General features: G+C 45.0%; 1 protein-coding gene across 3 annotated transcripts in view; it reads left to right on the forward strand.

The window, feature by feature from the left end:
• Window positions 1-27575, forward strand: part of GARNL3 (GTPase activating Rap/RanGAP domain like 3) — a 160561-nt gene that overhangs the window by 103825 nt on the left and 29161 nt on the right. For all 3 annotated transcript variants that reach the window (XM_007471720.1, XM_007471719.1, XM_007471718.1), the window contains 11 exons: window positions 1319-1345; window positions 7218-7293; window positions 7952-8050; window positions 9104-9207; window positions 15962-16070; window positions 17838-17883; window positions 18895-19001; window positions 20011-20126; window positions 22022-22126; window positions 23799-23873; window positions 26990-27101. In XM_007471720.1, coding sequence (XP_007471782.1) covers window positions 1319-1345; window positions 7218-7293; window positions 7952-8050; window positions 9104-9207; window positions 15962-16070; window positions 17838-17883; window positions 18895-19001; window positions 20011-20126; window positions 22022-22126; window positions 23799-23873; window positions 26990-27101 — 976 coding nt within the window. The remainder of the gene's footprint in view (window positions 1-1318; window positions 1346-7217; window positions 7294-7951; window positions 8051-9103; window positions 9208-15961; window positions 16071-17837; window positions 17884-18894; window positions 19002-20010; window positions 20127-22021; window positions 22127-23798; window positions 23874-26989; window positions 27102-27575) is intronic.

The following is a 27575-nucleotide window of genomic DNA, read 5'->3' on the forward strand; positions in this document are numbered from 1 at the left end:
CGGACTCTCAAGCACTGCGCCACCAGGGAAGCCCAAGCCAGTAGAATCTTTAAGCAAAGGAGCATCATGCTTAAATCTGCTTTTCAGGGAAATAATTCAGGCAGTATGAGAAGGATGGATGGAAGCGTGAGCGATCTTTGTGTGCATACCTTCACAATACAGTTAGCTTTTATAATAAGTTACTGGCTCTCAACTTAGCTTACCAGAAATGTATAGAATTGTGAATTCCCATGTCTTTTGTTCTAATTTAATTTTTAATTAGACTCAACCCCAGAAGGAACTGAGGCAAAAATGGATGTGTTAGGTTAAACTTTAAGCAACTTTAAGCTATAATGTGCTTAATAGTAGTTCCTTATAGCCACCTTAAAAACAAATTAGAATTATAAATTCAGTACCAGTGTGCCCTTATTACTTAATTTGTACCAGTTATCATACTCAATCCTTTCCTTCTTGGAGCCTGGACCCCCAGACACTGGGGCCAAAACCCACGAGCCTTTCACATGCTTCCTTCTGCATCTTGCTGCTGAGCAGATCCCTCTGCCCAGAGAGGTCACCCCTGCCTGGCCATCCTTATCTGCTTTCTCTCTCCCACAAAATGAGACAGGACAAGAAAACGAGATACAGCAATCTTCTGCCTATTTATATCATAACTCTATGCCTGTTTTTCACCAAACAAAAGACACTTTCACACTCTCCCTTCCATTCATGAGCTTTACCTCCATCCTCTGTGGGTGTGAGCATCCGTGTGTGTGTGTGTGTGCAACTTACCAGCAGGAGTTCCCCTGCTGTCATCAGGTGTCTGTAGATTTCCCTTAGGAAGGCTTGAGCAACAGGCTTCCGGTGTAGGGAAAAGACTTCTTACAGATCACTGGATCCAAAAGGTAAACAGAAAATAGACCAACTGAACTCTAAAGAAGGCATCTTTCCACCAAAAGTGGGAAGCTGGCTGATGCTGTTTTAAAATATTATTTGTCTGTTTCTACTGCCCTTCTGTGTAACATTTTTCTCGGGTGAAATCTTCCCAGAAGCGGCATATGTTAAGCTAGCTTTAAGTGGTTAGAGAAACCTAGGTATCTGTGTGTTTCTTCCCACTGCTATGCATCATCTTTGTTTCCCGATAGGTGCGGTATAATATGCCTTTCCTAAATGACCAGGTATTGTATAAAAATCTGTAGAGCTAAATTTGAATATTTTAAGCACTTCGAAGGGGAGAAAAGTGGTGTCAATGTTAGTAGACTGAAGCTTGGCTTTCACAGAAAGTCAACATAAAATGACCACCATTCAGCATGGACATAACTTTTCGAACTTCATTTGACAGGACTTGCTGGTTCTTGAAGAGCAAGAGGTAAGTAGTCTCGACAGACGCTTGGTCGTGCCGCTCCGCCTCCATATTTGTAAACAAGCTTCCCCTTCACCAGGAACACAGCCCTTTCTCCCAGGCACACCTCTCTGTGGATTTGCACAGCGAGAATCTCTTATCACTGAAAGACTCCACTGACATGTTTTCTAGGGTGTATTTCAGAATTTTCTATGCAGCTAGCCGTAAAGATAGAAAAACAATCAAGCTGCTTAAATCTGCTTGGAAATATTCGAATGTTAACCTCATGATCAGGGTAAGGAATTAGGTTTTTGTTTTCATTCAGTTAAAGCTAGTGTACTTTATTAGCACAGTCGACTTACAGAATGCCATATTATTTGCATGTTTCCATTTCCTGTTGTCCCACTTTAAAAAAAAATATGTTGGGTTTTCCAAGTCCATAACTAACATAGAGAAATATCCGAAATATTATCAATAGACAGTTGAGTAAATCAGTGGAGTGTGTGTACACTGTGCCTCTCGGTAAATGGCAGTATCATCCGTCCAGTTGCTCAGGCCAAACTTGGAAACATCCTTGACACCGCTCCTTCTGTCACACCCCCATCTAATCCATCAGCACATTCCATGGACATGTCTCAATGCCTCCACCACCACCGCTTGGACCCCTCGACACCAGCCCCACCGTCTCCTGCCTGGACTGTGCAGCTCTCCAGCTCTTCTTCCTGCTTCCTCTCTTCTAGTTTTCACAGAGTATCCAAACATGCCAGGCCAGGTCCTCCCTGCGAGGGCCTGCGTGATATGGCTGGTGCCACCTGTCCATCCTCTGCTCCGCACTAACCACACTGACTTCCTTCTTCTGCCACCTCCTCAGGAAGCCTGCTCTTCCCACCGCAGGGATGCTCCTCCCAGGTGTCTCACGGGTCACACCCTCACTTGATTAGCGTCTCTGCTCAGCAAGGCCTTCCCTGGTCGCCTGTTTAAGATAGCACACCCTGCCTCTCACCCACTGCCCTTCTCACTGCTTTGTTTCTCTTCTTAACACACGGATTTCATTTATTCAGTTTTTATCTGTTGCCCCCATTAGAATGTAAGCACCATGAGAGCAGGGACTTATTCAATTTTGTTCACTGCTGTATCTTCAGAGCCTAGAACTGTGCAGATAGAGGACACAGAGTAAATATTTGTTGGTTGAATAAGTGAATCATGTATTGATTGAATGAATTATGAAATACTATGATGCCATTAAGAAGAATGAGGTGGACCTCTATTTACTGGCATGCAGACATTTCCACGACAGTATTTACTGAGAAAAAAGCAATTCACAGGGCAATACTTACAGCATAATCCCAGTTATTTTTATAAACACAGATTTCTATGTGTGTTCATTCATTCACTCCTCTCCTCCATTCATTGATTCAACAAATGTTTACTGAACTCTGACTGTGGGTGAACTGTGTACTACTTGAGGCATTGGGGATACACTGCTGAACAAGACAAGGTCCCTTCTTCATGGAGTTCACAATCTGGTGGGCTAAGACCAACTAAGCAAGTGAATAAGCAAACATAAACACGGTACTGTTGACAGCCCCAATAGCTGTGGGGAAAGTAAACAAGGTAGGGGATGCGGAGTCAGGGGTAGGTTTTATACGTTAACCAAACAGGGAGGGTTTCTCTGAGGCAACGGCATCTCAGCTGATTCCTGAACATGGTGATGTAAATGCAAGGAAGGAGGCTGAGAGGTTTCACCACCGACTGTTGGCAGGAGTTGCTTTGGGCAGGTTCATGGAAGTGTAAGGTGGGATGAGGCAGAGAGCGGGCAGAAGGAGACATCTACATTTTAATCTACATATTAATCATGTATGAATCATGCTTTTTGCTAAAGAATCCATGAACTCCACGTGTAGTTTGTAAAAGGCAAAAAATAAAAGTCATACACATTTCTGACAAACATTTGAAGAATACAGAAATGCACAAAAGGCATAAAGCAAATATCACCTACAATCACAGAGGAAACTAGTATTGGTATAGTATCACATTTTGATATATGTTTGTTATATTTTATATAAAATTAGGATTATACTATATATAGTTTTTATGTCTCAAAATTACTGTACTCAGTAATTCACAAATATTTATTGAGCGCCCAAGAGTGCATGCACCTGCCCGTTGTGACAAACAGTACAGAAATTTATCAATGGAAAACATGAAAGCTCCCCCACTTTGCCACTTCCCCCCTCCCTTGAAGAACCACTGTTTGCTGTTTGGTGTATATCCTCTCACACTTTTCTTTGGATCTCCCAAATTTTGAAAAAAAGAGTAGCTGATCTCTTTATTTCTCAATTTTATTTCCTTACTAAGGGGAATATTTGCTAGAAGCAACAAGAGCACTCATGACAATGTTCCTGAAGAGGTGTGAGCAGTGGCCAGCATCCTTCAGAGCTTCTCTGAGAGCTGTGTGGCCAATGCACTCTTCTCTAATCCTGCCAGCTTCTTGACTTTATCTCAATTCCACCCAATTATAGTGATAATCAGCTGCAAAGATGGGCAGGGAAAAAATTAGTAAACAATACTAGTGATGTTTCTGAAAGGTTAGCTGTTTGATAAAGTGTTGTTTGGTGTCCTGAAACCCAAGTTTTACTTGTCCACTGTGTAGAGAGCGCCCCCTGCCCCCGCCAGGAGAGAACATGGCATCCCAAGTAAACACTCGTGGAGAGGGTGACAGATGTGTAGGAACATGTGAATCACAGAAATATGGAGACATTGCCTAAATAAGAGTAACAAGGAGCCGGGGGCGTCCAGTTTTGAATTTGATTTCTTGATTCCAAAAGATTCTTCTGGAATCAATGGGACGTTAGTCTACCCCGTATACTTCACTTTCTTCAGAAGAAATATAATTCCTAGCATACTATTAATTCCCAAGAATGTGACTATACGTTGGTTATAATCATGTTGAGTTTTGTCTCAGGAAATTTAGAACTTAAAAATTTAAAGTCCCATACAAGTAGGCATTACAAATATGACCTCATCTCTATGGTGAGTGTCTGAGCAGGACTGAAGTTCCAAGAAAACCAGTTCCCACAGATTCCCTCCACCAGTCACCTCCCTCCAGGGGCCCAGGTGTGGTCTTGGGACTTGGAGCACTCCCTCCCATCCCCCAAGTGGCAGCCAGCCTCATGAAGCACTGATGACGTTAGGCTCAACACTTCGTTAAAATATGACCCGGGGTGGTCAGGAATCCCCAAATCAAATGATGCCCTCCTCAAATAGCCCCTCCTAAAAACTATCTCCTCAAAAAATATAATGCATCTGTTCAGCGATGCCTTGATTTCTGGAGATAGGAGAAAACTCTGTTATTCATTGACATCATTTGGGAAGCCCGGGAAACAAAATTACCAAAATGAGACCCCGTAAGGAATTTCAGGTACTTATCAAGGCCTTGCAACACCAGTCTTTCTGGAGCCTCCCCCTGAAGTGGGTGAGTACCCTCAGCAAGGGTACTGATGCCAGTCACAGAGCTGCCCCAACAAAGCTTTTTAAAGCTTCAGCCAGTGATCAGACAGCAGTGGGTCCTATTTCTGCTTGTAACTTAGCTTCGCTCAACTCAAAACCATCCTGAGAAGACTCTGCCACTGTGTTGGAAAGAGCACTGGATCGAAAGTCAGGAGACCCGACTTCCAACCCCAGTCCTGCCATCCACTTAGTACCAGCCTTGGGCAAGTCTCTTCTTCCCTGGGCTTCAGTTGTCCTTTCTGTAAAATGAAAGCTATGGACTCAGTGGACCAGAGGGTCCCTTCTGGTTCTAACAGGCTGTTAGTTCATGGCTCATGGCTCATCACTCCGGTCACTGACCCAGTCTTTCTGTCCTTGGCCTGCTAGCTGTCAGCTCAGCTGGACCTGATCCTGGGCCTCCTGACCATCTGCTGGTTGGTTCCTCTAGTCCTGTGGTTCTCAAAGTGGGGTCCCTGGGCCGGCAGCATCAATGTCACCTGTGGACTTATCAGAAATACAAATTCTTGGACCCTACCCCAGACCTGTGGAATTGGAGACCCTGGCAATGGGGCCAGCAATCTTTATTTTAACAAGGCTTCCAGGTGATGCTGATGCCTGTTCAAGTTTGAGAACCACTGCTTCAGTGTCTGCACTGTTATTCTAAGAGAGTCATCTGTCAGACCCTGAACTACTGTAGGTGCTTGTTAAGGGACCACTGAGAATGGAAGCGGTGCCAGAGTCTTAGAGACATGTGATTGCTGTCACATTCCCAAAGGAGAGAAAGAAGAGCTAAAAAAAATCATAGAACCCTGAAGTGGACAGAAATCCTTGAGAAAATCCCAAGAAATTTACCAAAAACGGGTTTGTGATGAAGAGGTGATCATTTGGAAGCAGCTTGTGAATAATAAGTTGTATCTGACCACTTGTGTTTCTTTTCTCATTTATTACACATACAATTATGCCATGAATATTTATTAACCCTCTCCAATATACCCAGCACAGTGGCGGGTCCTGGAGATTCCACGGAAAGTAAGATGTGTACCTTCCCTCCTTCACAGGACTTAAGTTCTAGTGGTAGAAACGGGCAAATGTGCAAGCTCAATAAAAAGAATTACAGACTGTGAATAGTGCTATTAAGAAAATAAATAAGCTGCCGGGATGGAGAATAACAATGCGGCAGTGTGTTGGGAGATCAGGGAAGGCCTCTCTGGAAATTGACGTTTGAGCTGAGACCCGCACGGTGGGCAAGAGCTTCTGTAGAAGGAGCTGTGGAGGAGCCCCGGGTGGAGGGAACAGCCTGGGGGCCGCCTCCCTCTTCCTCACTCCGTAGAGGAAACCACCAGATAGAAAATTACTACTACTGATGGGTATGCATCTGCCCCTCAGGTGTACCGGGGGGCAGAAGAATGTTTAGAAGTACCGCCGTAGACCTTTGGATTTTCAGTCTTAATTCTCCCAGATCCAGCTGTCCTGAATTCAGGCATGCCGCCTTGATTCCCCGCTCTGACCCACTGGCACTGTTTTAATCACCTTTGTTCTTTGCCCCTTAACTGACCCCTGAGAATTCCCCCATCAAACAGCCTTTGCAAGGGTTGATTCTTTTCCAACCTCAGATTTTTTAAAATTATGAAATACTCCAGGCACACAAAAATGTATAGACAACAATATAATGAAGACCTATAACCCTATTACCCAATTTAAGAAAAAAATATATATATTAAAAATACAGTTGAGCTCCCTGATCCCATTCCTCTGTCTTCCCTGTGGAAGCTGTTATCTTGCATTTGGTATTTATCATTCCCACAGAGTCTGATGTTAAGCCAGCATTTCAAGTTGAGGGTAGTAGATGGAACATTTGTACTAACTGCTTCTTGATTGCCTTTTCCTCCCCACATCTGTTTTATGACTTCTTGAGATTAAATAGCTTTAGGAATTGGGGCAACTGAGCTTTTAGAATACGTTGCCTACAGTTTCCATTTCTATTTCTAAAAGAGTCCACGAGATATCAGCCTCAGATTGTTGTGTTAAATTTTGAATTACACTGAGCTCTCCAGGTTCCAGACTGCTGCTGCTGGGCTGATCAGAGGATGGTGCCAGTCCTGTGAGTTCCTGTGGGCTGTTTATTTTGAGCACTGTTTTGCTGCAGAATGGACCTGGCATCCTGCAATCGCTATTAGTAGTGAAATTTCAAATGAACTCACAGAAAAGCACAGTTTCCTCTGTAAGCTATAAAAATCAAGGAATGATTGTTGTTAATATTGGTGAAAATTGAGATGGAGGGGAGGAAGTAATCCACCAAGTAGTCATTCAGGTCACTGTAGTGTTCCTGAATAACGACTAGCACATCTCATAACTGTGTATGCTTTGATGAGAAAATTAAATTCAGCACCTTTTGTTGTCTCATTGTAAGGGCTCTGTGAATTTCAAGTTTGGGGTTCTTTTTGCCAAAGATGGGCAGCTCACAGATGATGACATGTTCAGCAATGGTGAGTGTCTCCTTTCTTCCGACACCCGGCCCCGCCTCATTGCAATTTAGATGATCCCAGCTGAACTTGGCTGTTGCGTTGGAGTTTTTAATGTGAAGAAACAGCCAGTAGTTTTATGAAGTTGAAGGGTAAATTTTCAGGGTAAATTTTATAGGAAAGAAGTTGCCCAGTTTCCTTCATCTGGCAAATATTTATTGTTCACCAAATTACTGGCACCAGGGATACAGTCTAACTGGAAAATTACATGGGGATTTGAAGAATTTCATTCTACATAATCTCAGGAGCAAAGAGACGACTTTTCTCTGGGTTTTTTATGCTTGAGAGAACTATAAAATGGTCCTATTTCCTGTTATTTCACACTTTTCTTATCAATGGGAGCAGTAACGATGCTTTCATTTTGCAATACTAGACCCTTGTGACCCCAGTCTGGTAGCGCTCAGGTTGGTTAGTCTAATTCTGTAGTTTTCCTTTCCTTGGATTCTGGGAACTGTGACCCTCCTGTACAGTCTCCGAGAAGAGGGAAGCACGATTTCTCATTCTGTTCGCCTGCTGCGCATGTCGGCGGAGCCTAGTTAATTTTCAAGTGATTTCACTGCATAGTTAGAAAACGGGGACTTGTGGACACTGTACTTTCTTCACATTTGACCTCTTCTTACAGAAATCGGAAGTGACGCTTTTCAAAAATTTTTAAATCTCCTGGGTGACACAATCACTCTCAAGGGCTGGACAGGCTACCGTGGAGGTCTGGACACCAAAAGTAAGGTTGCCTCCTGATCCATTCTGCTGTGATTTGTATAACTTTTGTTAGTCAGCCCCATCTGAATTTGAATTTATACCCAAGGTGGGTGCGCTATCTCATATCTGTACAACATTTCCAGTTTTTTTCCTGTACTTTTACTTCTGTCATTTTATTTGCTTTTCACGGCCAGTCCTTGATGTAAGCCAGGCAGGTGACGTGAGGCTCATTTGGCCTAAATTTGATAGGCTTCAAATCAGGTGCCTTGACCCTCTGGGGGCCCCATCTTGCCCACGTTGGAGTCGTGTCACAGATTCTGAATATGGAAAGGTTAGGCGATTTGTGAGAGCTGCCCTGTGAGTAACTTAACTGGCAGATGCAGAGATGAAGTATTCGGTCCCAGTTTTCAGGCCTCAGCTCCCCGCTGCTCCTGCCCCCCTGACAAGCTCTGTGTGCCTGTGGTGACTCCTGGAGTACTTGCAAGTCCATCATCCTCACTGCCCTTTCTCAGTGTAATCTGATAGATATCCCTAGCAGTTAGACACTGTTTTCATCCCCATTTTCAAATTAAGTAACTGAGGCTCAGAGGAGGCAAGGTAACGTGTCACAAGGAACATAGCTAATGAGAACTCGAATCCAAGTCTAACTCCAAAGCGCATGCTTTGAATCACTATACAGTGCTGCCAGGGACATAGTTCCTTTTGTTTTATGGACATGATAGCTGTTTGTATGTCATCTTGTGTTCATTTTGTCCTGAACACCAGCAGTACTAGAAGGCAAGGAATTGTAACATACTCTCCTTTGAGCCCAGACTTCTCATGATCTCCTCTGCTCCAAGGCAAGGCATGAATCAGACAGCAAGTGAGCTTAGAGGGGGGTGAAGGGGTCCCCCCGTGTGGGCAGGAGCCTTGCATCTGTTGGAGGGGGCTCCATACTGTTGCTTCCACTCAGGTGGATAATCACAGGATCTTTGGGATGTACTAACTGCTGTATTCCTCTAGTCTGCAAATAAAGACTGTTTCCTTATGGCCTCAGAATTCTCTGTGCTCACTAAATGTATATTGTATTTTACAGATGACACCACAGGGATTCATTCTGTTTATACCATCTACCAAGGGCATGAGATCATGTTTCATGTTTCCACCATGTTGCCATATTCCAAAGAGAACAAACAGCAGGTACGTGTGAACACGCAAACCATTCAATAGTCAGTGACCTCAGTGTGGAGAAAGCATAGCTATGACTTCATAGAATTAGAGATTATGGATGTTAATACATGAGCTGAACTTCAGGCACCAATTTTGGGGATGTTGTTACAGTCTGTTTATTTGAACTTTCAACAAGCCGTAGGAAGAACTACCCTCACTGATCAGGAAATAAAGGATCAGAGGCAGTGGTGCGTGTACACGTCTGTGTGGACGTGTGTGTGTGTGTGTGTGTACGCCTTTGTGTGAGTGTGGTTTTCTACACTCCTGAGGGACTATCTTGCATGTACGTGGCCTTTTCTCTGTGACTTCTGTCCATGTGCCTTGTGTCTTGTCAGAATGAGATTTTTCCAAGATGTAACACTATGTTTCCTGAGGAATGGTTGCAAGTGTTTTTTCAGGTTAGTGCAGGAGGTTAACACTGAGCGTCTACATGGCCTGTGCCCTGTCGGGGAAAAAACTACCTGAGAACACTCCTCACCCACCCCAGAGATTAGCCATTTCCAAGAGAAAACTTGCCAGTTTGATGAAATCTAGATATAACAATGATACATGCTGCTGGTTTTTGAAGGACTTGGGGGATTCCATTTACCTTTTTATTAGATTCTTGTCCCTTTTTTTACACACTGAAGGCATCTGTATAAGTAAATATCACAAACACGAATGGACAGTTGTTCAGCAAAGATTTGTGAAAAATACGAACCTAGAGAGGGTATGTGATGGGCTAAAAGGGCTTTTTTCTGAACACTTATAATCCATATTTCAGTAAGACTTCAGTGAGGGGGAAAGACACAATGCAGATCATTGGGCTAAAACGTGGCGGTGTTGTCTTGAGACATAGCGGCGCTTTGGGGACATGGTGGGGGGTGAGGGGAGGTCAGGAAGAGCTCGTTCTGTCTGGTGGTTTGGGGCCTGGAATAAGGAGCTGGTGAATTGTCTTATAGGCAGTGGAGACCCATTGGAGGTTTTAAGCTCTTTCTGATTTTAGAAGGCTAACTGGTAAAGGACAGGCGGAAGCAGGAAGTGCCTCAGCCCAGGAAACCTGCTTAAGTGGCTAAGAGCTACCTTCTGCAAGGCGTCTTCCCTCGTGTGGTTGAGGTGACCTATGTTAGTGCTACCAGGCTGTCTCTACCTCTTAGGAGCTGAAGCTCTTAGGATCTTGGGATCACGTGGAGAAGAGAGACCAAGCTGGCCTTCCCAATCGTCATGAATTGTGTTGACCTCTTACATCTCAGCAATAATAGCGAAAAACTTCCACTGAAGTATATTACAATCCTCCTCCTCCCCCAACTCTGTCCGACATTTTCAGCCCTGTACGTTCACCAACATTGCCCATGTCCTGTGACAGATAAGGGCCTTAGCCAGAGACAGGAGGAAGCAATGTGACAGTTCAAACTTCACCCAACCCAAGTCTTTAATCTTTTTTCTTTTAATTTAATTTGTTTTTGGCTGTGTTGGGTCCTCGTTGCTGTGCATGGGCTTTCTCTAGCTGCGGCAAGCCGGGGCTACTCTTCGTTGCAGCGTGTGGGCTTCTCGTTGTGGTGGCTTCTCTTGTTGCGCAGCACAGGCTCTAGGCGCACGGGCTTCAGTAGTTGTGGCACGCTGGCTCAGTAGTTGTGGCTCGCAAGCTCTAGAGTGCAGGTTCAGTAGTTGTGGCGCATGGGCTTTGTTGCTCCACGGCATGTGGGATCTTCCCGGGCCAGGGCTCAAACCCGTGTCCCCTGCACTGGCAGGCAGATTCTTAAGCATTGCACCACCAGGGAAGTCCTAAGTCGTTAATCTTATCTTTTTGAGGGGGCTGTTAGCATATTAAGATGTAGCGCATTTATCAGGAGAACTGAAATATTCCCAGATGGACTCTGGTGTGCTCAACATCCTGGCCAGCTCCATGGGTAGTGCTAGTGTCCTCCACTTGCCCAGCATCAGTAGATATGAAGAAAATCACAAGTAGAAAACTTGTCTCTATTACCAGGAAGATAAAGCAGGTGGCAAGAGTCAAAGAAATGCACAGTGACAGTGAACCTTATTGGTGCCTGATTGTGGGAGAGCAGAGAAGGACCACTAACTGCAAGCCTCCTTCTGAACCTGTCATGGTTTCTTGGGGGCCTAGGGTAATGGTCAAAAGTCAGAGGCCAGGGCTTCCCTGGTGGCGCAGTGGTTGAGAGTCCACCTGCTGATGCAGGGGACACGGGTTCGTGCCCCAGTCCGGGAAGATCTCACATGCCGCGGAGCGGCTGGGCCTGTGAGCCATGGCCGCTAAGCCTGCGCGTCCGGAGCCTGTGCTCCACAACAGGAGAGGCCACAACAGTTAGAGGCCCACGTACTGCAAAAAAAAAAAAAAAAAAAAAATTCAGAGGCCAACGTGGCTCATAAAATCTTGGTGGCTTTTTGACCTCCTAGCATCTAGAATGCTAGTGGAACAGTCCAAGCCACATTCCCAAATCTGATGTAAAAAAACAAGCTTTCACAAAGATTTTGTAGGTTCTGGTATTACAGTTAACTCCTTCATCTCTCTCCTCCATCACCAGACCAAACCACAATGGGGGCAGGGGAGGGGGTGTAGTTATTTGGCTCTCTGAGACTTATCTTCTCCCTAACGTCCCGTGATGTCTGCACCCCTAACATCCAGTCTCCCAGCATTCCAGACCCCGACAGCAGCACCTAGGACCAGATGAAAGCACAGGCTCTGTGATCAGCCGGATCTGGGCCAAGCCCTAGCTCTGCCACGAGCTAGCTCTGTGATCTTGGACACCCCGTGTGTGCCGCCAGCCCCAGGGCTCGGTTCTCCTCTCTCTTCTCTTTCTACACTCATTCGTCCCTTTATGATCTCATCCAGTCTTATGGTTCTGAATAACTTTTATATGCCACTGACACTCCAACTTACAGCTCCAGCCAGCCCTCGCGGGAACTCCAGGCCAGAAATGCAGCGTCCTCGACCCTCCCCTGGGCTCGACATCTCAGACCTATAGTCTTTCCAAAGCTGAACTCCGACTCTCCTGCAGACCTGTTCCTCCTGCAGTCTTTCTTATCTCTGTTGATGGCTATTCTGTTCTTCCAGTTTCTGGGGCAAAATGACTCTGGAGTCATTCTTGACCCCTCTCTGACTCATCCCATTTTCAATTTGTCAGGAAATCCTGTTGGCTCGACCTTCAGATGACACCTAAACTCTCCTCACAATTCTGTTACCACACAGCTCTGAGCCCCATCACCTCTTGTTGGATTATTGCAGTAGCTTCCTCTCTGGCCTCCCTGCTTTTACCCTGGTGCCCTGATAGACTGTTTCTCAGTCCTCCAGCCAGAGTGATCCTTTAAAATGCACATCAGTCTCTTCCCAAACAGTGGCTCCTGCTTCACTCAGAGTCAAAGCCAGATCCTTAGAGTGGCCTGCAAGGCCCTGCGTGACCTCTGTTCCTTCTCTGGTCCCGTCGCCCACTACTCTTCTTATTTCCTCCCTCCCAGTCATATTGGCTTCCTTTCCTGTTCCCCAGAGTTACCAGATACTGTCCCATGTCATGGTCTTGGCGTTGCCCTTCTTTCTGCCTAGAACTCTCCTAGAACTCTCTCCTACCAGGTATACTCTGGCTGACTCACTCACCGCCCTCAGATCTACGCAAATGTCAGCTGTTAAACTGAACCCCTGGCTGAATTTAAAGCTGCAACCCACCCTCCCCCAGCGCCCCCAGGCCCCTGCGTGGCTCTCTTTACTCCATTGCACATATTACCGCCTAACATTATGTGTGTTATTTAGTACACTTGTTTGTTATATTTACTATGTAATTTCTGTACCCCCTGCTAGAGTGTATGTCCCATGAGGGCAGGGAGATTTGTCTGCTTTGTTCCTGGCATATACCAGGAGCTCAATAATTACTTTTAAAAAATATATAAAAGCCATGGAAGCAACCTGAATGCCCATTGACAGACTAATGGATAAAGAAGATGTGGTACGTATATTCAATGGAATATTACTCAGCCATAAAAAGGAATGAAATTGGATCATTTGTAGAGATGTGGATGGACCTAGAGGCTGTCATACAGAGTGAAGTAAGTCAGAAAGAGAAAAACAAATATTGTATATTAATGCATATATGTGGAATCTAGAAAAATGGTACAGATGAATCAGTTTGCAAGGCAGAAATAGAGACACAGATGTAGAAAACAAATGTACGGACACCACGGGGAGAAAGCGGGGAAAGGGGGGGCAGTGGTAGTATGAATTGCGAGATTGGGATTGACATAGATACACTAATATGTATAAAATGGATAACTAATGAGAACCTGCTGTACAAAAATTAGTTAATTAATCTAAAAAGAATAAATAAAAAAAATATATAAAAGCTTTATTGAGATGTTATTCATATACCATACAATTTGCCCACTTCAGTATGTTCACAAGGTTATTCAACTATCACCAAGATCAATTCTAGAATATTTTCTTACCCCAAAGAGAAGCTCCTCTCCTCTTAGCCATCACTCCCCACTCCACCACTGCCCGGTCTCTGGTAACTACCAATCTGCTTTCTCTCTTGATTTGCTTATTCTGGACACTTCATATAAATGAAATCACATAATATGTGGTCTTTTGTAACTAGCTTCTTGCACTTAGCATGTTTTCAAGTTTCATCCATGCTGTAGCCTGTATCTGTATCTCATCTCTTTTTATTGCTGAATAATTTCCCATTTTTTAGATACCTACCACATTTTGTTTATCCACTCATCAGTTGATACATCAAAAATTACTTATTTTTATTTTAACATAAAATTTACAATTTTAACTGCTTTTAAGTGTACAGTTCAGTGGCATTAATTACATTAAGTACAGTGTTGTACAGTCATCACCACCATCCATCTCCAGAACTTTATCATCTTCCCAAACTGAAACTCTGTACCCATTAATCAATAAATCTGCATTTCTCCCTCCCCCAGCCCCTGGCAACCACCATCTCCTCTCTGTCTTTATGAATTTGACCATTCTAGGAATCTCATATAAGTGGAATCAAACAACATTTCCCTTTGTGTCTGGCTTATTTCACTGAGCACAGTGTCCTCAAAGCTCATCCATGTTGTACCATGTGTCAGAATTTCCTTCCTTTTTAAGGTTGAATAGTATTCCATTGTATGTTTATACCACATTTTCTTTATCCATTCATCCACTGGTGGATGTTTGGGTTATTTCCACCTTTTGGCTATTATGAATACTTCCACTAAGAACATTGGTGTACAAATATTTATTTGAGTCCCTGCTTTCAATTTTTGGAGTATATACCCAGAAGTGGAATTGCTGGATCATATGGTAATTCTATGTTTAGTTTTTTGAGGAACCACCATAACATTTTCCACAGCAGTGGCTATATTTTACTTTCCCACCAGCAATGCATAAGTTCCAATTTTTCCACATTTGTAACAACACTTGTTATTTTCTTTTTTTTAAATAGCTATCCTAATCGGTGTGAAGTGGTATCTAATTGTGCTTTTGATTTGCACTTCCCTAATAATTAATACATTGAGCATCTTTGTTTATTATCCATCTGTATATCTTCTTTAAAGAATTGTGTATTCAAGTACTGTGCCTATTTTTTAATCACATTATTTGTATTTTTGTTGTTGAGTTGTAGGAGCTCTTTATATATGTTATTGGATATATGATTTGCAAATATTTCTCCCATTCTTTGGGCTGCCTTTTCACTTTGTTGATAGCATCCTTTAGTGTACAAAAGTTTTAAATTTTGATGTAGTCGAATTTGTGTATTTTTTTCTTTCATTGACTGTGCTTTTTGTGTCATATCCAAGAAACAATTGCCAAAAATCTTTTTGAACTGAACTGAATTGAAATTATTAGAACATCTCTAAACCTTAGTTTCCTTATTTGCAAAATGAGAATAATATCTAATATGAATCAGATAGGGATCCTGTTCTCGGGAGCTTACTGTATAGAATAGGGGACACACAAGGGATCCATGGAGTACAGTGAATCATTCTGTTTGGCCAGTTAGGCAAAGGTCTTGGACAGGGGTTGGCAAACTATGGCCCATGGGCCAGATCTAGTGTACTGCTTGTTAAATAAAGTGTTACTGGAACACAGCCATGCCCGCTGATTTATGTATTGTCTATAGCTGCTTTTGTGTCACGACAGCAGAGCTACATGGTTGTAAAGAGACAGTACGATCTGCAAACCCAAAAATATTTACTGTCTGGGCCTGTACAGAAAAGATTCACTGACCACAGGTCTAGGAGATCATTTTGGAAAGGTCAGGCTGGGGTCAGATTAGGTAGGGCCATTGTTCTCGCCAAGTATATGCTTCAGAACTAGCGAAGGCATTTATTTATATTTTTAAATATACATGTTTGAGCCCCGTCCCTAGGGAATTCTGATGCAATGCCTCTGGTCTGGGGGCCTTGAATGTCAGACTAAGGAGATGGAGCAGGAGTGAAGGTGAACCCAATCAGAGCAGTAAAGTGGGAGAGAACGGAGGCAAGGAGGCTGTTAAGGAGGCTCCTGAGGGAGGGTAGTCAAGAGGAAATGCAGGCCTGAATTGGGAGAGGAGGGGAGGAGATGGCTAGGGAAGCCAGGAGATGGGCTGGTGAAATTTGGGAGGCAAGGAGGCAAAGATACTGAAGCTCTGGGCTCTGTGAGCGTTGGGGTTTGTTGTGCCGAGTTAGTGCTTTAACTCTGTGAATGTACCGTGTGTGAGCAAACTTCTCAAGGGATGTGTTGTATGTTTGCATCTAGGTAGAAAGGAAGCGCCACATTGGAAATGACATCGTCACCATCGTGTTCCAGGAAGGGGAGGAACCTTCTCCTGCCTTCAAGCCTTCCATGATCCGCTCCCACTTTACACGTATCCTGAGCCTGTGTGAACCCTCCCATTAGCAAGCTGTTGGTCAGCCTCACTGGACTTAAAGTGACCCTCAAACCAAATGTTACGGTTGACTGGCATGTTGTGGTTATTTTGCTTTGCTAGATTCTTAGACCCACTGTGTTGTATTTTTCCCTCTTCTCTCTCCATCCATTGCAGTATGGATGGACGCATTCTCAGAGAATTCTTGACTTTGGAACTATCTTCCCTTTCCTCAGGTAGTCTATGAAATGAGGGAAACTTCCTACCACCCATTGATGATAAAGGAATTAGAAGAATTATAGTTAGTGAATCCTCTGAGAAATTTGCTTTAGGTATAAAAACTTGCAAGTTAAGATAAAAAGCCAAAATAATGTGTCTTTGTTGATTCTAAGCCCTAGGAATGGCTGCTACATTACCATCTCTTGACGTTTGAGATATGATAGAATTAATCCTATGATTATTTGCTTTCCCTCTGCTTCCTCTCATCCCTCTTTAGCTCATATTGCTGCCAAAGCCCTGCTGAAGTTCTCGGTAATGTCCAAGCTCAGCTCAGTCACACAGGCCTGGCACGTGAGCATGGTCAGCCCAACACATCCCCAGCCTTGGCCGCATTGTCCTGGGCCGCTGGCCGTGACAGTGAGACCCAGCGGTAGTGCCTACAGGTTGTACATAATAAGTAAAAGGCAACTAATCGGCGTTTTTCAGAATAAATTCTGGTCTAGTTGTTCATGTTCCTTGGAAACTCCAGTGAAAATATTGGGAGATAGAACCGTGGTGACTCATTGCATCTGCAAGTAGTTTGCTCTGCATCCTTTGACTTGTTCACTGTAGCCTCACAAAATTGCCATGAGGGCAGGGAATGAAACAGATATGCACGTACACATTAATAATAAGTGATATTTTGCTCTGTTCACTGATGTAGGACTAATATTTCCCTCTTCCTGCAGCGGTTCTTCTTGTAGAACAGAAAGAAAACTTCTCCAGTAGGGGGAGGGAAGTGATCAGAATGACAGAGATCATCATTATTTTTAGAATTTCCTTTTGTTATGAGTTTTAGATTTGAGGCTTGGCATATTTGTTTCTGGAAAGGGACAAGCTGATAATTAATGCAAATTCTTTCCACTAAGTCTAGGAGTGGAAACTGAGGGACTGAGGATGGTTTTTAGCCCTAGCTAAGGAAAGCCGGGGCTGGGAGACGGTGGGGGAGGAGGAGGAATGGAAGAAGGAAAGAAAAGCTGGTGGAGGTGGTCCTACTTCAGACTCAACTCGCCCAACACAAGCAAAGCAGATTCTACTGAGAGGCTGCCGCCAGCTACACTGGTTTGTTTTGGTTTGTTTTGTCTACCAAAGCCAGAAGGAGAGAGAAGGAAGGTGTACAGTGGAAACATTTAGATTTCTTTTCTTTTCAAAATGTGTGAGATGAAATATATGACTAATTTCATTTTGGGACCTTGTTTATACTTTCAGGCAAGGGAACTGATCTTTTTGCTTTGTTGTAGTTGCTTAATAGCGTTACTTATATTGCTTTTCTGACGGATTTGGAGAAGCATCCCTTTCCCGAAAGGATGAGCACGCAGAGGTTGAACCTGTGTCTTCCCGGGCTGTGTCTTTAACAGAAGTCAAGGTTCCGTGTCAACCTATGGGTGACAGGAGCCCTGACCCCAGGAGTGCAGGTCCAGGATGATTCTGCACACAGGGTTTGCAAAGCACAAGCCGTTGACTGTGTGAGTTGGGGTCGTTGATTAATTTCCTTAACCATCACCACAGATATTTTTGCCTTAGTGAGGTATGATCAGCAAAAGGACAACTACAGGTTGGTAACAACTTTATCTCGATTGCTTGTTCTAATTCTCATACTCACATGTTAACTTGGCATTCATTTTAAGACTTTTTTTTTTTTTGGTCACACCAGGTCTTAGTTGCAGCAAGCGGGCTCCTTAGTTGTGGCTCGCCGGCTCCTTAGTCATGGCATGTGAACTCTCAGTTGCAGCATGCATGTGAGATCTAATTCCCTGATCAGGGATCGAACCCAAGGCCCCCTGCATTGGGAGCTCGGAGTCTTAACCACTATGCCACCAGGGAAGTCCTAAGACTCTTGATATACATATTTTCTGATTGATTTGAAAGCCGCCGTGTCTTCAGGAAAAGCTTGTTTCATATAGTGTTGCTCCATGCAGTAGACCCAAGGGTCAGGGTCAGGAATGTTACTGTGCTCCACAGAGGGCACAAGTGTGATATATTTGATCTTGACCAGAGTACCCTCCTTCCTAGGCTACATTCTTACCCGTTTATCCTTCTCAAAAATTAATCTGTTAAAAGGTATCGTGATGTTGTGAAAAGAGCATGAACTTTGAGCCAAATAGATCTGGGTTAGAATCTCAGCTCTATCACTTATTAACTTTGAGGCTTTGAAAAAAAAGGTGTTTATCTTCTTGGAGCCTCAAGCCTCGTCTGTGGAGTGAAGGTAATGATTCTCCCTGGACAGGTTGGTGAGAATCAGCTGATGCTATGTCTTAAAATACCAAGTATGCTGCCTGGTGTGCAGTGGGTGCTCAGTGGTGGTCTTTGCTATTGTTCCTGGGGTGCCTGACCTTGCCTGCGTCTTGGTGGGTTGCACCACGAAGGATCCAGTAAGACTTGGTCTTTGCCCTAAAGCACATAGGATTGCTGCACGGTAGCCAAGGCTCTGGCAGCCCAGAGAAGGCCCTCCTCCTATGGAAGGAGTATTCCTAACAAATCGCATAGGCAACTGAACAAATTTAAGATCCAAATATCGGTGATCTTTGAAGAAAAACCAAGTAATTCTGCAATGTTCTCTACACAGGCTGAAAATATTTTCAGAGGAAAGCGTACCACTCTTTGGCCCACCCTTGCCCTCCCCACCAGTGTTTACAGACCACCAGGAATTCAGGGACTTTTTGCTGGTGAAATGTAAGTTTCTATTTTGGAATGTTTTCCAACTTGCTCTACATCAGAATACACTTCTTCCAGTTCTCCCAGGATATGCTATAAAGAAGACATCATTGTTTAAGCATTGATTGCATTCCATGTTCTGTTAATTCTTCACGAGAAGCGTATTTAGTTTTCTGACAGTGTCGCGAAGGTCTCTCCTGGGTTCTCATCTATACCTACCATCCTACCCACCAAATAGCTAATATTTATTCAGTTTGATATGCCTAGCTCTGTGTTCTTTTGTACGTATTCTATGACTTACATTCTTACAACAACCCTATAAGGAAATATGGTTATATCCATTTTACAAGCTAGAAAATTGAGACCCCAAGAATCTAAATAATTTGCTTAAAAATGCACAGATAACAGCACAGCTGGGATTCAAACCCATAACTATCTTGACCTCAAGCTCCTGACTGTACTGCACACTTTCGATTCTGTGCTCTTCCACTTTACTGACTCTCAGTGTCTGTTGTCCACTAAACCACCGGCTTTTTCTTCCAGAAGAAACTTTCATTGAGCTAAGAATCCCAGTACTCTGCTTAGGCAATTGTTATTTTTTCTAACAAAATGCAGCAAATATATATTTAATCCCATTGAATGGCATCCTGGTGGTTTGGCCCATGTGTTGGATGAGTGGGTGGATGGGTGGGTAGGTGGATGGATGGATGAGTGGGATGGTTGGATGGATGGGTGGGTGGAATTGTGGATGAGGGCACATTGGGTGTGTGCTAGGTCTTCAAGTAATCAGATGTACCCTCTGCTCAGGAAGCTTATAATCCAACAAGAAGGGTGAGATAGACATACCTATGGACTATGGGTTTGTACAGAGAAATTTATAGAGGTTTTAAGCATCATTCCATGAAAGAAGAGTTATACCAGTATTAGGAAAGTGGGTGGCATTTACTGTGAGGAGTTTCCTTGAGAAGGGCGTTTTTCAATAGCCTGTTAATATTTGCAACTCCCTTTATAACTTGATTTATTTTAGTAATTAATGGTGAAAAAGCCACTCTGGAAACCCCAACGTTCGCCCAGAAACGTCGACGAACTCTGGATATGTTGATTCGATCTTTATACCAGGATTTGATGCCAGATTTGCATAAGGTAACCCTGGGTCCGTGGTGTTCTTTCCTTCTCACGGGGTCTGAGTTGAGAACACAAGTCCTAGCGATGAGTCCTGGTTAGAAAAGCATAGAGTCACCTGATCTTGCTGTCAGTACTGGACTGTGGCCTCCAGGGGCTCATGTTCTCTCATGGTTGTCACGGGAAGAAGGGATGTTGAATGTCCATATACAGGAGTGTGATTTTCATGAAGCCAAGGCCTGTGGAAGCCAAGATGCAGGCTGAGGGCATGAATGTCAGTCAGCAATCCCTGGAGCATTTGAGAGTACTTTTGGGGTATCTGTCTTTGGGGGTACTGCTCAGCATTACCCGTGCCATGGAGCTGATAGACAGGCAAAGTGGGGATTTGGGGGCAGAGACTGGGGGCTCTATAAGGTTTTCTGGAGATTTACTGGCGAGCCCCATATTCAGGCACTGAAATAAGCATGTACATATTCTGAAAATAAGCATGTACATTTGCTGAAAATCCACTTTGTGCCAGATACTTCCTAGGCTGAAGGTGTATCCACACTGATGGGACCCAGTACCTCCCTGAGGAACCCAGCACCTCGAGGGGCACCCATGCTTTTTGGAGGCCTCTAGACTCAGTGCGAGATCACCACATGTCACAGTGGTTAACGAGTGTTAATGCAAAATGAAATCGTTGTTTAGAAGCATTTCCCAAATTTAACAAGGAAGCGCAGAACAAGGGGGGAGACTTCCCTAGAATCGGTACAACTACAAACTCCGGCAAAAGGAGTTAATACTGATGTGTGAACATAAATGCAGTGTCCGGTCTCAGGTGGCCGCCCGGAGAGATGGCGAACATCAAAACAAGCTGGTGCTCGTGCAGTCCTTTCCCTTCAGCACAGTGAGCACCACCATCTTACAGGTGCCCTTGACTTCTGGCTGGTCGTTACACCCTAACTATTCACAGGGATTGGTCCAGACCAACCCCAGGGCCCTAAAGAGCCAGCCATCATTGGCAATCTATCCATTCCCTTTTTTCCTTAAAGTCAGGAAACGGTGAAGAGAGGGTACCAAGTGGAATATGTGATGTCCTTCAGGTCTCACCGGAAACATCACTGCCTTAGCAGCCTTCCCCAGCCCCCAGCTGAAGCCACGTGCCCCTGTTAAATGCCTCCACATGCTTGACGGACCTCCCCTTCATAGAAATTATCCCATGTGCCAGTCATGTAATCAGCTACTTAATCTGTCTCCCCCATAGACTCTGCTCCACCAGGACACAGACCATGTGCATCACATCCCCCAAATCCGGCAGAGCAGTAGATGCTCAGGCAATACTTGCTAATTGCATGCATGCACCCAGTTCTCGGCAGTTTGGAAGAAAACTAACATTTACTGAGTATGTGCCCAAGCACCTTCCATGCATTTCCTCACTTAGTCCTCATAACACACCTCAGAGACCGGTATTAGCCACACAAAGACACTGAGACTCAGAAATTAACTCCCTTGCCCGAAGTTACCTAGAAGGCCACAGAGCTGCACAACTCCAGGGAGTACCGTTCACAGAGAATTTTGTATGTCGTATTCCAGGGGTGCCCCTCTCTGAGAATGGCATCCTTGGAGCTGTGCAGCATGGTGGCCGACCACACTGTTAGGCAGTTAGTAAGAGGGGGGATGCTGATTTGCTTGATTCCAGAGCCCGTGCTCTCAGCCTCCACGGGGCAGGCTCTCCCCCTGTTGCTCCTTAATCCCTCGCGTCTAGCACAGACCTGGCGGGCACTTAAGTGGTGCCTCATAGATGCTTATTGAGAGAATTAATAGAGAAGGCAGCAGTGGGACCATTTGGACAAATAGGTTTGTGCACTAAGAGAAGCCGAAGGATGAGATTTGACAACCATCTTTGGAATTCATAACTTGTCTCTCTTTTTCAGAACATGCTTAATAGACGATCTTTCAGTGATGTCTTACCAGAGTCGCCCAAGTCAGCACGGAAGAAAGAGGAGGCCCGCCAGGCAGAGTTCGTTAGAATAGGGCAGGTGGGTTTTATTCTGACACCTGTTTTATTCTGACATCCAAACCAGATGGCCTGCCTGCAAAGAATGTTATGTTTGCATATTCCTGGAAGAGCTCTGTCACTTCTCTTAGGATTATTGTAGAACCACGAGTGAGAATTTTTTTTAATTTTATTGAAGTATAACTGATTTACAATGTGTTCATTTCTGCTGTACAGCAACGTGATTCAGTTATACATATATATTCTTTTTCATATTCTTTTTCATTATGGTTTATCACAGGATATTGAATGTAGTTCCCTGTGCTATACAGTAGGACCTTGTTGTTTATACGAAGATTTTTTTTTTTTTCTTTTTGGCTGTGTTGGGTCTTCGTTGCCGCGCATAGGCTTTCTCTAGTTGTGGCGAGCGGGGGCTACTCTTTGTTGCGGAGCATGGGCTCTAGGCGCACAGGCTCAGTAGTTGTGGCTCACAGGCTCTAGAGCACAGGCTCAGTAGTTGCGGCGCATGGGCTTAGTAGCTCCGCGGCCTGTGGGATCTTCCCAGACCAGGGCTCGAATCCGTGTCCCCTGCATTGGCAGGCAGATTCTTAACCACCAGGGAAGTCCCTAGACGAAGGAGGTTTTTGATAACCATGTAGGTGTAGCTCTCTGCAGGCGTGAGTGAGAGGAAAGCCCTCTGCTGAAGCGGGATGACACTGGCTGGGAGCAAGAGGCCACAGGGCGGCCCAGGCTGGGCTCCCTCTTGATAAGGGAGCACGTATCATTTGCCTGCCTCCTGGGAATTTTCTGAAGTGTGGGGAGCCAATTTAGGAAAAGCACCTTGAACTTCTCCCTGGCAGGAGTCAGCACATAGGGGGTGTCCTCACAGGAGACCTGGATTCCCCCTACCGCTTGGAAGGAGTCGTCACAGTGAGGTGGCTCCCAGGCACCACCTTATTCCAGATTTTGGAGGAAACCATTCCCCCTTTGCCTTGCTCCTACGTGACATTAGTATTTCTCAGTTCTGGAGGTGGCGCAGCTCTCTACCTTGGCCCCATGTCACGGGAGGGAGGGGGAGAGCTGCCAGCTGCAGGCAAGGTCCTGACCCGGAAGTCAAGCCGATAGCAAGGCGATCAGGAAAGCTTAACGGCAAAGATAACCTTTTCCCAAAGCAGGTGCACTGTTACTGGGACCCTCCAACTTTGGTCCGTGTTTAAAGACACCCCGACTCGGGACTTCCCTCATGGTCCAGTGGTTAAGACTCCACGCTCCCAATGCAGGGGGCTCGGGTTCGATCCCTGGTCAGGGAACTAGATCCCACATGCCACAACTAAGACCCGGCGCAGCCAAATAAATAAATATTTAAAAAAACACAAAAAAAGATACCCTGACTCTACTTTCAGAGATTCTGATTCATCAAGTTTGAGGAGGGGCCTGGGGATTCTTTCCAATACCATCATTTCCAATGATGGTTTGGAAATCACTGTACTGATATACTGATTAGTTGAAATGACAGAAAACATTTGAAGTCATGAGGGCTTCACCAGGTCCAGCTGTCTCCGTTCCTTCTCTTCAATGATAGGGCAGCATGGGAACCTGAAACTTTAGCCTGAAATTACTCCTGTTTCATTAAAAAAATTTTTTTCAAATCATACTTGTTGATCCTGCTGTTGTTTTCCTGCCCGATAAACTGAAAGAGATCTCTGTTCTGTAAGGCACTAAAGCTGAAATCCATCGTGAGAGGGGATGCTCCATCAAGCTTGGTAGCAGCGGGGATCTGTAAAAAAGAGGTGAGTCGATGATGCTTTCAAGTTCAACTGTGAATGTCCTTTGTCCTCAGTGAAGTTATTGAGATTCTTAGAAAGAGGTTTGTGGAGCAGGAGAGGAACAGCTTGTCTACAGCCGAGTCCACAGGGGAAGCCCCAGTTAAAGCTGGGTAGCATCTAGTGAGAGCCTCCCTGTTTCCATATTGTGCCTGTGCCTTTGCTTAAAGGAGCGGAGCTGCTAGACTGGACCTGGACAAGCAGACTGGGCTCAGCAGTGCTCCTCAAGCCCTGTGTTCCAACAGACCACCTGGACATCCTGACCAAGTGCACGTTCTCATCAACAGCTCTGCGTGGCAGGGCCAAGATGCTTACATTTCTAACAGGATCTCAAGTGGTGCCTGTGCTGCTGACCATGGACACACTAAATGGCAAGGCTCTAGGGCAGTATTTCTCAAGCCTTAGTGTGTGTTAGAATCACCCCCAGAGTTTCTGATTCCGTCGGTCTGAGTGGGCCCTGAGAATGTGCATTTCTGACAAGTTGGTGCTGATGGTGTTGGTCAGAGGACCACAGCTGAGCAACCACTGCTTTATCTACAGTTCATTCAACCAAACCGATAACTCTGTGGCCTGAGTATCTACTTCTCATTTCCACTTTCCGTGGAAAAAGAACTAGGTGGTCATCAAGCATACAAGAGAAAACAATGAAAACAAGTCGCAGTACAAACTTACTGTTTGCACGATTTTGTACTGTAGAGCCCATACCCTACATACTGAAATATGTCTATGTTCAGAGTATGTTAAAGGTAGTTAAATGGAACAAATCCACAGACATTGCCTCACTGGAGAAATGGCCATCGTAAAAACAAAAGAATTACGAATACATCTACTTTCGCAATAAAGGTATGGATGATCTGTATCTGAATTGCAGAACCTACAAACTTTAAAGTCTGGTTTCAAGAAAATGATGAGCTCAAAATACAACTGATGAGGAAAAACCACAGCCAATTTCAGACAAGACCAATGGCAAAGCATCTTTTCCAAAGGTTCCAAAGATTGCAAAAATTCCCACTATCTGCTTATTCCTATGAAGAGTAGAATTTGCAGTGTTGTCAAGCCCTTTATAGATAACAAATTCCAGTAAGACTTAGTAACCTTCTTAATAAGAAGTTCTTAGGTGTACATAAAAATGAAAGTAACTTGTTCACTGGTGAACGACAAAGAAAGAGCTTCCATGTTTTGGATCAGTGCGTGACCTGCCAGTGGGCCACGGGCCATCCTTGAGGAAGCACTACTCTACACGCCCGCATGGACTGTTGTGCAGTTGGCTCCGCAGAGGCCAGAGTCCCACATGCTGTTCCCGAGAGTGCTCTGCTTGCAGAGCATGGGCATCGTCAGCCTCCTAGGCATCCATCATTTCATGAGCTGTGTTAATGTCCTTAGCAGGGAGCCAGTAAAGAGTTCTGAGCTTGGGCAGGAAGGCCCGAAGACCACATCATTGCCCTCAGAATCTGCACCAAGCCCGTCACGTGGCAGCGGGGAGTCCAGTGCAATGATAAATGCCATCAGGCCTCAGCCCAGAGCGTCTGTGGGTCTGGGGCTGAGTTCTCATCGCTGACACCTCCTACGTGATGGCCTCAGACTCTTGCAGTCTCCAGCCACTTTGAGGGCCCGTGAAGCCAGTGGACCCCCATGCCCCCAACACACACACTGCAGCCCATTAAAATTACGAATGGCACCTATACAGCACGTTGAACACAGTTTCAGGGCTTCACGGACCTCCCTAAGCCACCCTGGATTCTTCAGGGCCCCTAGATCTTCTGGGTTAAAAACCCCAGTTCTGCATAAGCGTTCTGATCTTGTGTCCTGCACGCAGAGAACATTCTGTTATTCGGAGTTGGCTTTCCACCTTGGTGTCTAATGCTCTAGCGTCTGTGTCTGTCGCCCAATTGGCATTTACATTGGCTTTGCTTTTGAATATCCTCCTGCTCTAAGTCACAAACTCAGAATTTCCAGAAATCTTAGGGAACTGCCATTCCAAGTAATGACCTGCACTTGTGCAGCCCTCTTTCAGTTTATAAAATATCTTCACATTCTTTGTGTGATCTTTTTACAACAGCCTGAGCCTCATCTTAGCAATTAGAATATTCATTTTGTGGCTGTTGGGTTTTATAAAGGGAAAGCATACATCTCTAAGACAGCAATAATGCACAGTGTTTACCCTCATCCCAAATGACACCCTTGCAGGTGACCTCAGAGCCATCGCTTCTACTTTGAGTGTGCGAGCGTGTGCTCACCCGGCCCATGCAAACACACCTACACATGCACACGGGCTCTTGTACAGCCCCAGGTAAAAGTGAAGACGTGGGACTTCAATTCGTCCCTGAGAATCTCCACAGACTTCCTTGTCCCTTGAGGGCAAGCCACATGCTTTGGAGAGAAATTAATGGTTTGGTTGAGAATGTCCCTGATTCTGGTGTGGCTCAGAAGCCACGAACAGCGCCTGCAGACTCCAGGCATCGGCCGCAGCTCCGAGGCAGCAGTGAGGGGGAGCTGACTTTTCCTGCCCGACATGGAATGAAACTAAGGATGCGAGTTCCATGATGTGAATGTGTCACGTGGGGGAACACGAGTGCGTTTCATCAACAGCCCTCGCCATATTCCTACAAACAGGTGTTATTTTTTTCTTGAAGATTTGTAGCCTTAAATGGGTCAGTAAGCATTTTCATGTTAAGATGATATCAACTTCTTGCATTGTGTACGGTTTAATAATTTTGCCGAATCAGCAACACAGGAATCTGACTTTGTTTAGAGAGTTGGGTGGGACTTCCTCTTATAATAAAGAGAAACGTTTGCTTAGAAAATGTTACTGATGTTCCGATTGCCCCTGTGGGGTGTCATTACGATATAGACTCTGGTCACGGTGCCAGAAACGTGTGACTCCAGCCTTTTCCTATTGCGTGCGTTTCTGGAAGGAGACTTTTCTTCTTAAGAAAGGTAACTGAGACAGAGCCCTTCTAGCTCCCAGGGTTTGAGGGCATCTGTGTTGCTGTTTTGGGTGGTGGTGTGCTGTGCGTTTCCACCTGATGGGCCGGTGTGTTCTTTCTGGTGCACTTACCTTCTGATGCTTGGTTGCCTCGCAGCCTTGGGAGCCCCAGTGTTTCTGCAGTAATTTCCCTCACGAAGCCGTGTGTGCAGATCCCTGGGGCCAGGCCTTGCTGGTTTCCACTGATGCTGGAGTCTTGCTAGTGGATGGTTAGTGAGTAGCTGCTCCTTCAAATGTCTCTCTTTGTATAACTTGTAGTGCTTCTAAGATGGGTGACCACCGGTCAGCTCCCTTTAGATAAATGGGTCCTTAGCAGTGTCCTTAGCAGAGCTTTATTTCCTTAAAAATTACTCCCTTGTTTTCAACAGGCAAGCCAGGGCCGTGGCGGGTGGGGAGTGGGCACGGGCATGCATGACAGTTTCATCCCTTCCGATTAGTCTGTGGATATCAAATAACCTGCAAGGAAAATCTCCTTTGAGGCAAATACTTATCATGATTCCAAAATTTTACTTTAAATTGAGAAGGGCAGGGCTTCTCTGGTGGCACAGTGATTGAGAGTCTGCCTGCCGATGCAAGGGACACGGGTTCGTGCCCTGGTCCGGGAGGATCCCACATGCCGTGGAGCGGTTGGGCCCGTGAGCCATGGCCGCTGAGCCTGCGTGTCCGGAGCCTGTGCTCCGCAA

This window comes from Lipotes vexillifer, unplaced genomic scaffold (genome assembly GCF_000442215.2).
Source record: "Lipotes vexillifer unplaced genomic scaffold, Lipotes_vexillifer_v1.1 scaffold98, whole genome shotgun sequence".
NCBI classification, from domain to species: domain Eukaryota; kingdom Metazoa; phylum Chordata; class Mammalia; order Artiodactyla; family Lipotidae; genus Lipotes; species Lipotes vexillifer.